The sequence below is a fragment of the Rattus norvegicus genome, chromosome 1, assembly GCF_036323735.1.
Source record: "Rattus norvegicus strain BN/NHsdMcwi chromosome 1, GRCr8, whole genome shotgun sequence".
In the NCBI taxonomy this organism is placed as follows: domain Eukaryota; kingdom Metazoa; phylum Chordata; class Mammalia; order Rodentia; family Muridae; genus Rattus; species Rattus norvegicus.
In genome coordinates this window covers 162884471-162896664 of record NC_086019.1, presented here as the reverse complement: position 1 = coordinate 162896664, position 12194 = coordinate 162884471, and the positions used below count along the sequence as shown (strand labels likewise).

The 12194-nt window shown below is 51.3% G+C and overlaps 1 protein-coding gene across 3 annotated transcripts in view; it reads left to right on the top strand.

Moving 5' to 3' along the window:
• The first annotated feature begins 9 nt into the window (after positions 1-9).
• Dgat2 (diacylglycerol O-acyltransferase 2) overlaps positions 10-12194 on the top strand; it is a 30419-nt gene continuing 18234 nt past the window's right edge. Inside the window, exon 1 of one of the 3 annotated variants that reach the window (XM_039101533.2) lies at positions 10-396. In XM_039101533.2, the coding sequence (XP_038957461.1) occupies positions 276-396 (121 nt within the window). In that variant the 5' untranslated portion in view covers positions 10-275. Of the gene's footprint in view, positions 518-12194 lie in introns of all 3 variants that reach the window. The other 2 variants (XM_008759689.4, NM_001012345.1) reach the window with 2 other exon arrangements.

Genomic DNA, 12194 nt, shown 5'->3' with positions numbered 1-12194 from the left:
CCCTATAGCGTCATGACCCGCCCCGTTGTGAGGTTATAAAGCGCGCGCGCGCGCGGCGGCGCTAGGCGCCGTGGCCGCGCTTCGCTAGCTTTCTGATTGCCTAGGGTGGCAGCGGCTACCTACCTCGGATCTCGACCTGCTGCCACCACGGCCTGAGCGCTGTCCCTCGGCTCCCGGAGCTCAGCGCGAAGCCCTGGCCCCGGCGGCTGGGGCATGGATCAGGGGCGCTGCGTGAGGCGGCTTCCTGCACGGCCGTGACGTGCACCGGCTTCAGCATGAAGACCCTCATCGCTGCCTACTCCGGGGTCCTGCGGGGTGAGCGTCGGGCCGAAGCTGCCCGCAGCGAGAACAAGAATAAAGGATCTGCCCTGTCACGCGAGGGGTCTGGGCGATGGGGTGAGTGCCAGTCATCCCTAGGGCTTTCATCCTGAGGGACAAGGACCCACAGCAAGACGACTTTCAGGGACTATGGCCAAGGCGTGCTGCCCTGTGCTGGACGGACGGCTAGCTAGTTCAGGTTGGCGTCCCAGACAATTACTTCCAGTTTTTAAAAGGTCTCACCTTGTAGCCTAGGCTGGCTTCCAACTCTCACCCCCTGTCTCGGCATCCCAGGTGCCGGGATTGCAGGTGTGCCAACACAGCTGGCTTCTCTTTAGGGGAACCTGACTTCTGCATCCTGTCATTTTGGTCAAGGATGAGGCAAGATTCACGCTTACCTAGTTTGGTTACCCAGTTTGAGTCTGCCAACCTGGTATCCTAGTCTAGCCTGGGTTCATTCTCCATCCTGGTACTCACCAATGTTGCAACATGTGTTACATCACTTCCCATCCCCCAGCTGATGAGGGCGACACCACCTACTCAGCTCAGTTATTAGTGATATTTCACTCTCCAGCCCCCAGTACTGTTCTACCTCACAAGGTGGAGCAGGATTTGGCTGGGAGGAACTGGATGGGGTGGTAAGTAGGGTTTTGCAATCCCCCGAAACAGCCACTGGATGGAGAACATGCCTGCCTGGAACAGGTGTGCCCCAACTGTCCTCTTCCCCAGCTTTTGTGTGCCAACCCAGACTGTGAAACCCCTAGGCACAACCCTGAGTCTGACATACTTAGAAGTGGAGTGGGAGACCCTTGGGGTTTTTTTCGTTTTTTAGTTGGTCTCTGTGTAACAACTCGGTTTGTCCTGGTACTCTATAGACCAGGCTGGCCTTGAACTCACAGAGATCCACCTAAGTTGATTTTCCTCCTGGAAGGGTCTGCCTTTAAGGTAGAACTGAGGCCTTCAGGGAATGGAGGAGGGGGACATATAATTTAAATTACACCACAGCTTTTCCCATACAAGGCAAAGCACCCCACATTGCTTAGCTGAAGTTGCAGAAACTGGGTGAGGAAGAACATGCTACCCAAGTTTTCCTTAGAAGGGCAACGGCGGTGCAGACCTTCAATCCCAGTGCTTGGGAGGCAGAGGCGGGTGGATCTCTTGAGTCTGAGTCTAGCCTGGTCTACAGAAGGAGTTCCAGGACATGCTAATTATGGTAATCTTGAAAGTATAGGCAATCAGGAAGGAAGGAAGATTGCTGGCACATCAACTATCTAGTGGTTACATCCACTAGTACATGTTATATAAAGTCAAGAACATGATATATATATATATATATATATATATATATATATATATATATATATATATAAAATTCTAAATTCCGTCTTCTCTTAATGGTACAGCGTGAGTATTTCTCGCCATTCGTACATCTGCCACTCTCCTATGCTGGAGCTCCATCCCGGCTTTCCCACTTGGCATTGGCGCTAGTCCTGATTGGCACTAGTCCTGGCTGACTGCTGCTGTGGTTATCTGCCCCTGGAGAGGTCCTCAAGCGTTTCCATCCTAGGGGGCAAGCCTTCGGAGCTGCCCCGCACACAGCCTACAGCTTCTGATGGCCTCTTTTCCCAGTGCTTCTCTCTTCACTGTGCCTTTTGATGCCCTAACAGGGAAGGATGTGACTTGCTGGTGTTGATGCTTTTAAGTACTCTCAGTCACTGGGTAATGGGACGGGTCTGCTGTCTGCTGTGGCTCCTCCTGGAGGTTACTTGTTCTTCCTGGGCTCCCCTCTGTCTTCCAAGATCAGGGCACCTGTTAAATTCATTTTTTTGACAGGGTTTTGTGTTTTATTTTTTTTAGCTCAGGAGAATTTGTCCTCCCTCAGCTCTTGAGCAGTTCTTCGTAGCAAGGGGATTTCTCCATGTTGTTGTTCAGTGTAGAAAATACAGTGGAAGAAAGTGGGTGTGGTTACCTCATAGACTAGGGACTAATATGAGAAGCAAACTAGTCAGTTTAGCTCTCTGGGATCTGCTTGGGTGAAGGACTAGGTGGAGAGGGCAGGGTGCTCAAGCAAATTTTATGTTATCTTGACATCTTCAGGAGGCCTCCTTCTACCTCCTTGGTCCGTGTAGACACTCCCTCGTGGCCTAGTTTGCCTCCGCAGATCAGTTCCCACTAACCACCCTGCTTAGTGGCAGTGTTCAAGTAAGGAAGGAAGATCATGGATTCTCTGAAGGGAAGCTCTGTAATGGGTGAGAGATTGCACTGACAGCTTGGTAACTTGGTTTTTTGTTGAAGTTTGGATGGTGTGCAAAGTTTGTTGGAAGAGAGGAGTCTTTTTTTAATGTTTTTTTATTTATGTGTGTGTGGGGAGGGGTGGTTTTTCAAGACAGGTGTTTTTGTTTTGTTTTGTCTTGTTTGTTTTTTCTTGCTGGCTGTCCTGTAACTCCCTCTTTAGACCAGGTTGGCCTTAGAGAACCACCTGCCTGCCTCCTGAGTGCCACGATTAAAGGCATGTGCCGCCCATCCTGGCTTGCCTTGGTATTTTCTGATCTCCGAAAGACTGGCTTAGACTGTGGCTTAGAGGCTGGTAAGAGGCAGCAGGTACATCCCTGCCTTTGCTCCTGGATAGGGAACTTCTCATGGTAGAGCCCTTGGATGCTTGTGGCTATTCTTAGTTTAGTCCAGGACCCAGTATGAGGTAGGGGCAGTAGAGTTCTGAGCTGGGACATTGTGTGGCTTCCAAAGCCTAGGACAGGGGTGGAGTCATAGTTGGGATTTTAATAGAAGAATCCCAGCAGCTGTTTGTTGATGACTGCATAGCTTGGATGGTGGAGATGGAGATCCCCTCCCCTGGGTATACGCTAGGTGGAGGGTAAAACTAAGTGGCCAGATTGTTGGGGGATAATTCTGGAACTGAGAGTTGGCAGGCATCTGACATAGTCCTGTAGTTCTGTGATCGAGGAAAGAAAACCCCGGTTGCCCCTACTCCTCGGTTCCGTGTGGCTTTTCTCTTGGTTGAGGTATATCTGTTGCCAAAGGCTCACCTCTGCCAGAAAAGGAGGGCCCAGTACAGTGCTTTCTTAGCAGGGAAGTGACTCAGTTGCAAGTGTGGAAATCCTGCTCCACCTCTACCCTCCTTCTCCTGAATCCAGCAGCAAGTACCTGAATTATCGAATTACAGCTACCATGGTGCTGGGTCTGGCCCAACCTTCAGAGCACAGACTAAAAACTTGATTTCCCCAAGAAGGACTGGTCCAGGAGTAGAAAAGACATGCTAGAACCCCGATCCATCTCTGTCTGTGCCTATCAGCCTCCTTAAACCCGAGATGTATGGGGACAGGAACACATAGGTACCGCGCAGTTGCCAGATGAATGCTGATCCAAACTGCATGCTGGGTATGGTGTCTCCTCCCAAGCTTTCTGAGGAAACTCCCCCAGGCTTGGTGGCTAGGGAGATACCAACAACCCACAGAACTTTTGTCTGGCTTGATAAATTGCTCCCCTCTCCCCAATACTTCAGACCTCAGCTCCTGTGGGGTTGCCCAAACACTTCCCACCATCTCACGATGTCCTGTGGTGAGGACGCTACGTGCCACGTGCTGGTGGTCTTTCTGACCCTCCACCATTGTCTGTAGTAGCTCTCTCTCAGGGTCTCTGCCCTTGGTTACCCTTCTCAGATCTTGGCGTGCCTGCCCAGATGGTCAGAGCATCCTCCAGCTCCCAAAGCTTGTGCTTTGGTAGTCCTTATCATTACCTAGTTATGACATGTGGGTATTGTTTAGGTAATTGTCAGCCCTTGAGGACAGGGAACTCGTTGGTCTTCCTCAGTGCCGTGTCTCTAGTGTCTGACCCTGTGCAGGCAGGTGGTAGGAGCCCTAGAGGTATTTATTGAGTGAGTGAATCATTAGTGGGACTTCCAGGTCCTCTAGGCAGAAAGCCCTGCTTTTAGCTTCAGTGTAATTCCTCAGCTGTCCCCAGAGCTCTTTGCTTGTGTGTGCTGAGTGTCCTTGAGATACTCAGTCTGGCTAAGAGCTTGTCTTGGGGGGGTTGAGTGCCAAGTGGGTAGAGGCAGGTGTACTGTGATCCACACAGAGTTCCATACTGTACAAGGCCAAAGCCAGGATTCCTATCCCACCTTTATTCCTGCCCCCTCTGGGACACGATGGGTTTGCTGTCTCTGAAGATTTCATTTTCCTGTTTTGAAATAGATTCCAAGCTGGGTGTGGTGGTGCACACCTTAATCCCAGCACTCAGGCAGAGGCTGGTGGATCTCCGAGTTCCCAGACAGCCAGGGTGTTGGGAACCTGGTATCCTAAGTGGCATACTCCCTTGGCCGCATCATCAAAGACGACTACCTTACTTTGTAAAAACGGAGTATGTGAAGACTCTAGTTCCTGGAGCGGACTCTCCTGGGTATGAGCTTGCAGTCTGGTGGCTGAACACTTGTGTGTCAGCCAGCCTGCCTGACTTTGCCTCAGCAAGCCACGGTCTCTTGCTGATTGTCAGTCCCTTCCAATGGGAGACGGACAAGGGTGTGGTCAAAGTGTTTCCACTGTTCTGGTGCTGAGCCTGTGAGACCCTTGTGCTAAGCCACAGGAGCAGAAGCCTGAGGGTCTGCCCTCAGAGCAACTGGTAATTCTGTGCCAGGACAGGGACCTCGCTCTGCTTCTGCTTTCCACATGGAGCCAGCTCCTCGGTGCGGTCAGAGAGCCCCTGTGGTTCCTTCCAGACCTGGCCCCCTGCTCTTCCTCATTTGTGTCCTCCCAGAAAATGGGGCTTGCATCCTCCTTAGGGCCCTGGTAAGTACCCTAGAGAAAGTACCTCCCCGTGGATTGTCATAAGGACCTATTCTGGGGACTCCTTGGTGACGCACATGCAAGCTGGTGGTGTTGCCATAGCAGCCCCTCCTACTCCAGGATTGAATGTGCTGGGTCAGGGAGTTGGGGCTGAGAAAACTGGTTGCTAGGGTCTCATGTCACTCATGGTGGTCCTGGTTAGCTGATGAGAACCTGGCATCCTACCTCTCAGGACTCTCCCTTACTTAATGAAAACTAGATGTGTTAGGCCCTGACCCTCTGGGGTAGCCCTCGTGGGAGCCAGTGTTCCTATTAGAAAGATCGTTTGTAGATTAAAAATCCATTAGGAATTCAAGCAGAGTACAATAGGTCCAAGTTGGCAAGACCTCAGGCCTCATCTGCTCTGTTCTTATTATGTAGTGCTCGAGGGAAACCTAGAGAGAAGGAGGGTCCCAGAAAATCACTGGGATGGTGGGCTCTCTGTATCAGGCTCTTGATGGCCTGGCTAGGTACTACCCAAGTCCAGCATGGATCCGTGTTGAGTTGGCCTTTCCTTAGGGCCAGATGTCTCTATGGACACTATTTTAGGACTTATCGTTTCTATAATAGCTCTCAAAGGAGATTGCTCATCTCTGTGGGGAAGAACTCACCAGTGCGTTAGCAGGTAAGTGGCTAGCTTGTGCCCTGTCCACAGTTGTTGGAAAGAGTGGAACTGGATAGGCTTTTTCTGGTGTTCATGGTAGAGGTCAGCATTTCATGGCCTTCTAGTCCTTCCTGCCTGCCTCTGTCACTTCCAATTCAGTCTCTGGACTAGACTTTTATCCGTAAGTCCTCAGGTTTGTCCTCTCTTTGTAGATGCCAGTTGCAGGGCCCATGACTTCCTCACATCAGTCTGACACCTCAGCTGAGCTGTTACACCCTCCCCAGGATAGTCTGGTGACAGACATCCCTCTGTGCCTGGTCCTTTCAAGCCCTCTATCTAATTCATACCCTGTCTCCTCAGCTGTGTCTAGGGTGGGTAGTCCAAGAGCTAACACCTCTGGCAGGTGCCTGGGAAGCAGAAGGGAGTCAGGGCTGAAAGGTTCCTCTTGGCTCAGGATCCTTAGGAAGTTTCTCTCTGGAGCCTTGCTGTTGTCCCTGACATTAGCCCACTAGCAGAAAAACCTTCCACATAGAAGAAAATCTTTCCTGTGTGGCACAGGTCGACTGACTTCTCACCCAGGCCCTTTTAAATTGATTGCAGTCCCTTCAAGCATTCAGGCATCAGCCAGGGACCTGCTCTTGGTATGGCTCCGTTCTGGGCATAGGAACCCAGACAGAGTGAGATGTAGTTCTTGCAAATGAACACACACCTCATAGTCTAAGGGGCTTTGAGTATAGGATTGAGAGGCAACCTGTCAGCATGGGCAGGCCACCCCAGTTGGGTACAGGAAGACTTCCCAGGGGAGAGTGACAAGGCCAGTTGGCAAAGCCAGTGTCTGATAGGGATCCCCAAAGTATGTGCTGCTAAACAACTGACCAGGGGGACGATGCCTGGTGGCACTGCAGGCTGGGTTAAGAGCCTGTGAGGCGGTGGTTGGGGACAGCTCTGTGCACAGGGATTGGCAGAGCCTGGCACTATGGTAGGACTGCAGCAGGCCTGACCGTCCAGAGCTGGTAGTTCCGCCATGATGGCCCTGTCATCATCACATGTGTGGACTTTGGCCGAGAGTACCTCCCTGAGGTCACCCAGAAGACAGCCAGCTCAGCTCTGGCCTCAAAGAAGTTGCAGCAGTTTGTCACTTGATGGGGCCTCCTGACTTCCCAGCCCCTCATAACCATGTGGCTTGTGCACAGTCCTTGGAGCAACTTAAAAGTAGTTTCCCCCCTCCTCAAACCAAGGTAAAGTTTCAGTCCAGGTGGCCCAGATGCAGATGTGGCATCCTTCGGACCTGAGAATGTGGACAGGGTGCTTTTCTGCTCAGGGGGCCTAGGGCCCTTGCTGCCTCTGATTTCTAGGTCTTTCCATCTCTTAATAGCTGGGCCGGTTCTGATTGGTTCTTACCACAAGTTATTTGGGTTCCTTACAGGGACCCTGGGTTATAACTAAGGACACTGGATCTCAAGGAGGGTGGCAATTCGCAAAGTGTTAAATCCTGGGTTTGTATTGCTTTAAGGAGAGGCAGGTGTTGTTACATCCATAAGGCAATGAAAGGCTATTGATGCTCACAGATAATTAGCTGCCGCTCATGTAGATCCTTGCCTAAACATGATCCCACCTAATTCCCTCAGCAGTCTTCCCGAGGTAGGTATTAGCCCCACTGTCCAGGTGAGGAAACCCAGGCTTGTATAGACGTGACTCATCCAAGCCACACTTCCTGTAGGTTAGAGGCCAGTTTTCCTCACTTGGGTTCTGTGGACTTCTCCTGGGTGTAGTTTCTCCACAGATACTTCTGTGGAGGCGACAGAGGAGCCATGGGGGCTGCCCTAGGACATGGCCTCCCAGCTGCTGTGTGTGGCACATGCTTCTACACCTATGCTCCCACCTCCCCTGCTCAGGCCAGGGACTCTCAGGCCTGGCTCTGGCTCTGGCTCTGGCTCGTTATCCCAAATTCTTCCTTTATAGCTCGTCTCCACCTGATAGCACATTCTCTCCCTTATCAGTTCTTGAGCTTCCAGACAGGTGGGGCTGATCCCCACCCCCACCAGCACTCCCACCCCTGGCAGCGCCTTTTAACCAACCGCTCATGAATTTGGGTCCTATGTGTCACACTGCTTTGACTATACAGTCCTCTGTTTCCAACTTCTCTCTGGGACATTCCGATTACCACCCCCCACCTTTCTGGGTTGTTGATGACGCACCTTGACCCTGCCTTATTGGAACACCCCGTCTTTGTTTTGCCTGTTCTACCAGCAACCGTCTCTGCTCGCCTTCCTCCAAAGCCCATTCTGTGCCGTTTCTCCTAATGCACAGCCTTGTCCCACCATTAGCACACTGAGTGAAAAGCCGTCTGCCCAGTCTTTATGTCCTTCCCACTGGGAGGAGAAGGCTGCAACTGCCTCGCCTTACTGGCCACACGCACACACTCACACACGTGCACACACACACACAAGCATGCACACAAGTTACAATCCCTGTATGGAAGTCAGAGCACAGCTTGAAGGAGCTGGTGCTCTCCACCATGTGTGTCCAGGGATTGGGACTCCGCTCATCAGGTCTGGTAGCAGCTGCCATGTATTTTCTCATTTAATCTTTCCCAACAAGCCCTTGAGGTTATTCTCAAGGGTTATGCTCAGGGCGCTGTCTTACTCATCTCATGTTACAGCCCCACAGGGTTGCCCTTCCCCACATTACGCTCTTAGGTGCATTCTGCCACTCTTGGGCAAAGGTGAGAGAGAGCCAAGAGGCCCCGGGGAGCAGTCTCCTTGCTCACCGATATTAGGTATTGAACAAGAAGGGTCTAACACAGGTCACGTCATTCCCATTCGTGGGTCCCGAGATCAGGCAGCTCTGGTGACCTCAGCAGGAGCTTGGCTATGGGAACCACTGGGTGGGGTTCTCCCTTCTCGCACAGCCAGTCTGCACAGACCTGTCCCCGTGACAGTGAGGCACAGTGTAGGCAGAGCGGGCGGCCCTTCTCATCCAGGTGTTAACTCGGCGTTTGGGTGTAGACTTGCCATGTTTAGTAGGGGAACCCGCCCTCTGTACCATGGCATTGTTCAAGTGATTGAAGGGATTGGTGTCCAAATACCTACTCTGAGTCTGGCTGGCATTCTGTGCCTTCTCCGTGAGGTCAATCTCTTCGAGTTTCATCATGCTGGTTCCCTCCTTGTCTTGTGCCCTCCTAAGAAGTACTATGAGATAGTGGCATGGCGTAGGGTGGTAAGACATCTGCTCTGGGCCTATCTGGCATTCCCTTCCATCTGTCCTCCAGACATGGAGTAGCACATGAGCTGTGTGCAGGGATCTGCCTCCTGAGTGGCCTGTGGGAACCCTGACTTCACAGGACTAGTCTATTTATACTATCAATGTTTACACGTGGAGGTTCCCTTCGTAAGTCAGGGAGCCCGTGCTTAGAGATGGCAGGAGAGGCTCAGCATTTTCGTAGCAGGGTTTGGATTCTTGAAAGCAACCCAGTGAAATTGGGCACCCAGCTTCCTCTGGAGCCAGCCATGTTGGATTTGTCCAACCATACAGCAAATCTTTATATTGTGCCCCTCCCCCTCGCCATATCCCTGTGTGATGTTCTATACACACAGATGAGTCAGGTCCAGTCTTGGCACTCACAAGTCACTGAGAGAGGTGGGTGAGCAAGGGATTCTGTGAGACTGGAGCCGTGTTAAGAACACAGAAGAGTGGGTGTGCCCAGGGAGGCTTGGGATGAGGAAGTTGGATTTGGCTGGATGCTAAGACTCTCTTACCACCCAACCTCCGAGTCAAGCAGGCAGGGCGTGGAGGTGGTGGCATTTGATTGTAGCTTCCTCACCAGCTGGACTTCTGCCAACCAAGCTGGAGTAGGGGAAGTATAACAACCAGATGGCAAAGACTGGTTATGCCCTGTGGATGTACAAGGGAACCTTCACTTCCTGGTTCCCCAGGTGATTGTCCCAGGGCTGCTGCAAGCTGGTGAACTTGAAGGCCCAAATTATGACCAGGAGGTGGACACCAGGGATCATGAGCTTGATCTAACTCACTCCAGAAAGGAAAAGTCCCCTGACCAGCTTGCATTGGTGGCACAGCTGGAACCAGATAGAGCCTGAAGGCCTTTGCCCCTCGCTGCTCTTTAAGAAGCCTTCTGTAGCATGCTGGTCATTCAGCACTCAGGAAGCTGCAGCGGAATTGCAAGTTTGAAGCCATCCTGAGCTATACAAGACTCAACAAAACCAAAGCTAATCACTGAAACACAAAATGCAAACAAAAAGAACATGAAACGGGTTCTAATTTACCCTCAGGTTAATTTCCATCCCTTCCCAGCATTCCCCAGCTTCCCTGTGGGGAGAAGACAGAAGGGACTTGAGACCAGCAGCACTGGGGCAAATGCAAGCCTGAATTTGGGTTCGAATAGAGTCCCACACTCATGCTGGTTCCCTCCTTGTCTTGTGCCCCCCTAAGGAGTACTATGAGACAGTGGCATGATCAGCATCACATTGGGGTGATGATGGTAGATTCCCAGGATTCCAAACTTTAGGAGCTCCTCCTCAGGTACCATTCTTGCTGTTCTGCCCTAGGATCCTGAATGGCTAGAGTTGAGTGCCTTTCTCTTATACTAGCCAGGCCTTGTCAGGGCACTGGGAACCCAGATGTAGATCAGAACTGACCAGGCCTCGGGCAGTATTGCTCTCACGTGACAATCAACTTGAACTATGTCCTTTGTACAAGGAAGAGAGTACAGGAGCTGAGAGGGAGAACTTCCTTTTCATCCCCTGCTGCTCTCTCCTCACTTTACTGTCACAGACAACCTCCCGGGGGGCTAGAAAGCCTCTGTCAGGCTCCAGGCTTGGGTGGTCCCCAGGGAAGAAAAGATTGTACCTCCCTGGAGGTACAGTACAGCCCTCTCCATCGGAAAAGCATAGTGTGTCAAGCAGGATGTCACCTCTAAGGGGCAGTCACTGTTTCCTAGGTCCCTTAGGGCTTCCACTGGAGCCTGGACTTGAGGCAGGCCAGGCAGGGAGGATTGTAGGAGTGCATCTGAGGAATGTAGTGTTGCAGTCCACCCCCAACCTCTCCAGACATCTGCCATTTCCTCTCCCAGAAATGCAGCAGGTCCTCCCTGGACTACATTCCCGTTTTGCTGGCAGGGCAGGCAGTAGGTGGTTGGTCCAGTGAGGCAGGATAAGAACAGGATGGGCTCTGGCCTGCATAGATATGGCCTGCGCAGAGTCTCTCAGGCCCTTGGTTTTGTCTGTATAATGGGATGAGAGCTTAACAAAATGGGGTATTCCTCTATTTTAAGCAGTTTCAAAAGATTGGAGGGACTTGGGATGTTGTGTGTGTTTTTTGTTTTGTTTTGTTTTGCTTTTTTCCTTATTTAGGCTTACTCAGTTTTGGATGGGGCATATAACCAGTAAGGAGTTTCTACATGCCTCCCCCAAGCTGAGTGCTGTACCAGCTACAGTTGGCTGTGTTGACTAAAATGCAAGGCCTGCTGGCCTAGGGTGAGGGTTTCAGGCCTGGGCTTGGGCCTCACTTTCCAGCAGGCTCAAGGTGTCTTCCTATGCCCCGTGTGCCTTTCCTTAAACATTCCTCCAAACTCTAGCCTGAGGTTTTTCCTGCTGTAGTGGTGGGGCTGATAACAGAAGGCATTTGCCATGCATTCATTTCCTGACAAGCAGAAGGCTGAACCCTGGTTCACTCACTTACTCCATGGGAGACTAAATAGTTCTAGTTGTTGTTCCTCAAATTTAGCACCTGGGGGTATTGTCAACTGCAGAATCGACTCATTGGACCCTGTCATTTCTAACCTGCTCACAGGTGACATGATGTGTCCTAGACCATGCTTAGGACAAGACATTGCTACAGAACCTTTTGTCTTCCTGCCAGTAGGGTACCTGGCCTGCCCGATGGTTACCTATGCTTAACCCTCACCTCCATTGTTGCTGACAGTGATGTAGCCAACCAGCCTTACGTCAGGAGTTTAGACTGCATCTTGGAGGTTCATTCCTCTTATACATATGTGTGAGACTTGTCCCCACATACAGTCCAGGGAAGGTCATGAGACCTTTAGATATAATTGTGACCAAGTCATTTATCTAGGCTCAACTGGTGGGCAGATGTACCAGGCCCTGAGTTTGGTCCACCCTTGAACTTGATATGTCCAATGGTCAGAGTCCTTTGCATTCATTGGGTGCTGTATTGAACCCAATATAAAGTATAGAGAATAATGTGCCCTGAACAGAGGCAGGAATCCTGGGTTGTTCTGCCTGGTAACTCTGCTCATGCTAAAATGTGTGATCCCTTTAGGGCTCAGGATGAAACCTAAAGAGCAAGTCTGGTTGGGGGAAGGGCCCATAAGAGAAAGGGGCCTACGACAGAAGATTTACAAAAGAGGTGAAGGGGCAATGCACCAGTCTCTGAAATGGCTGTGGGATCCAACTCTGTTT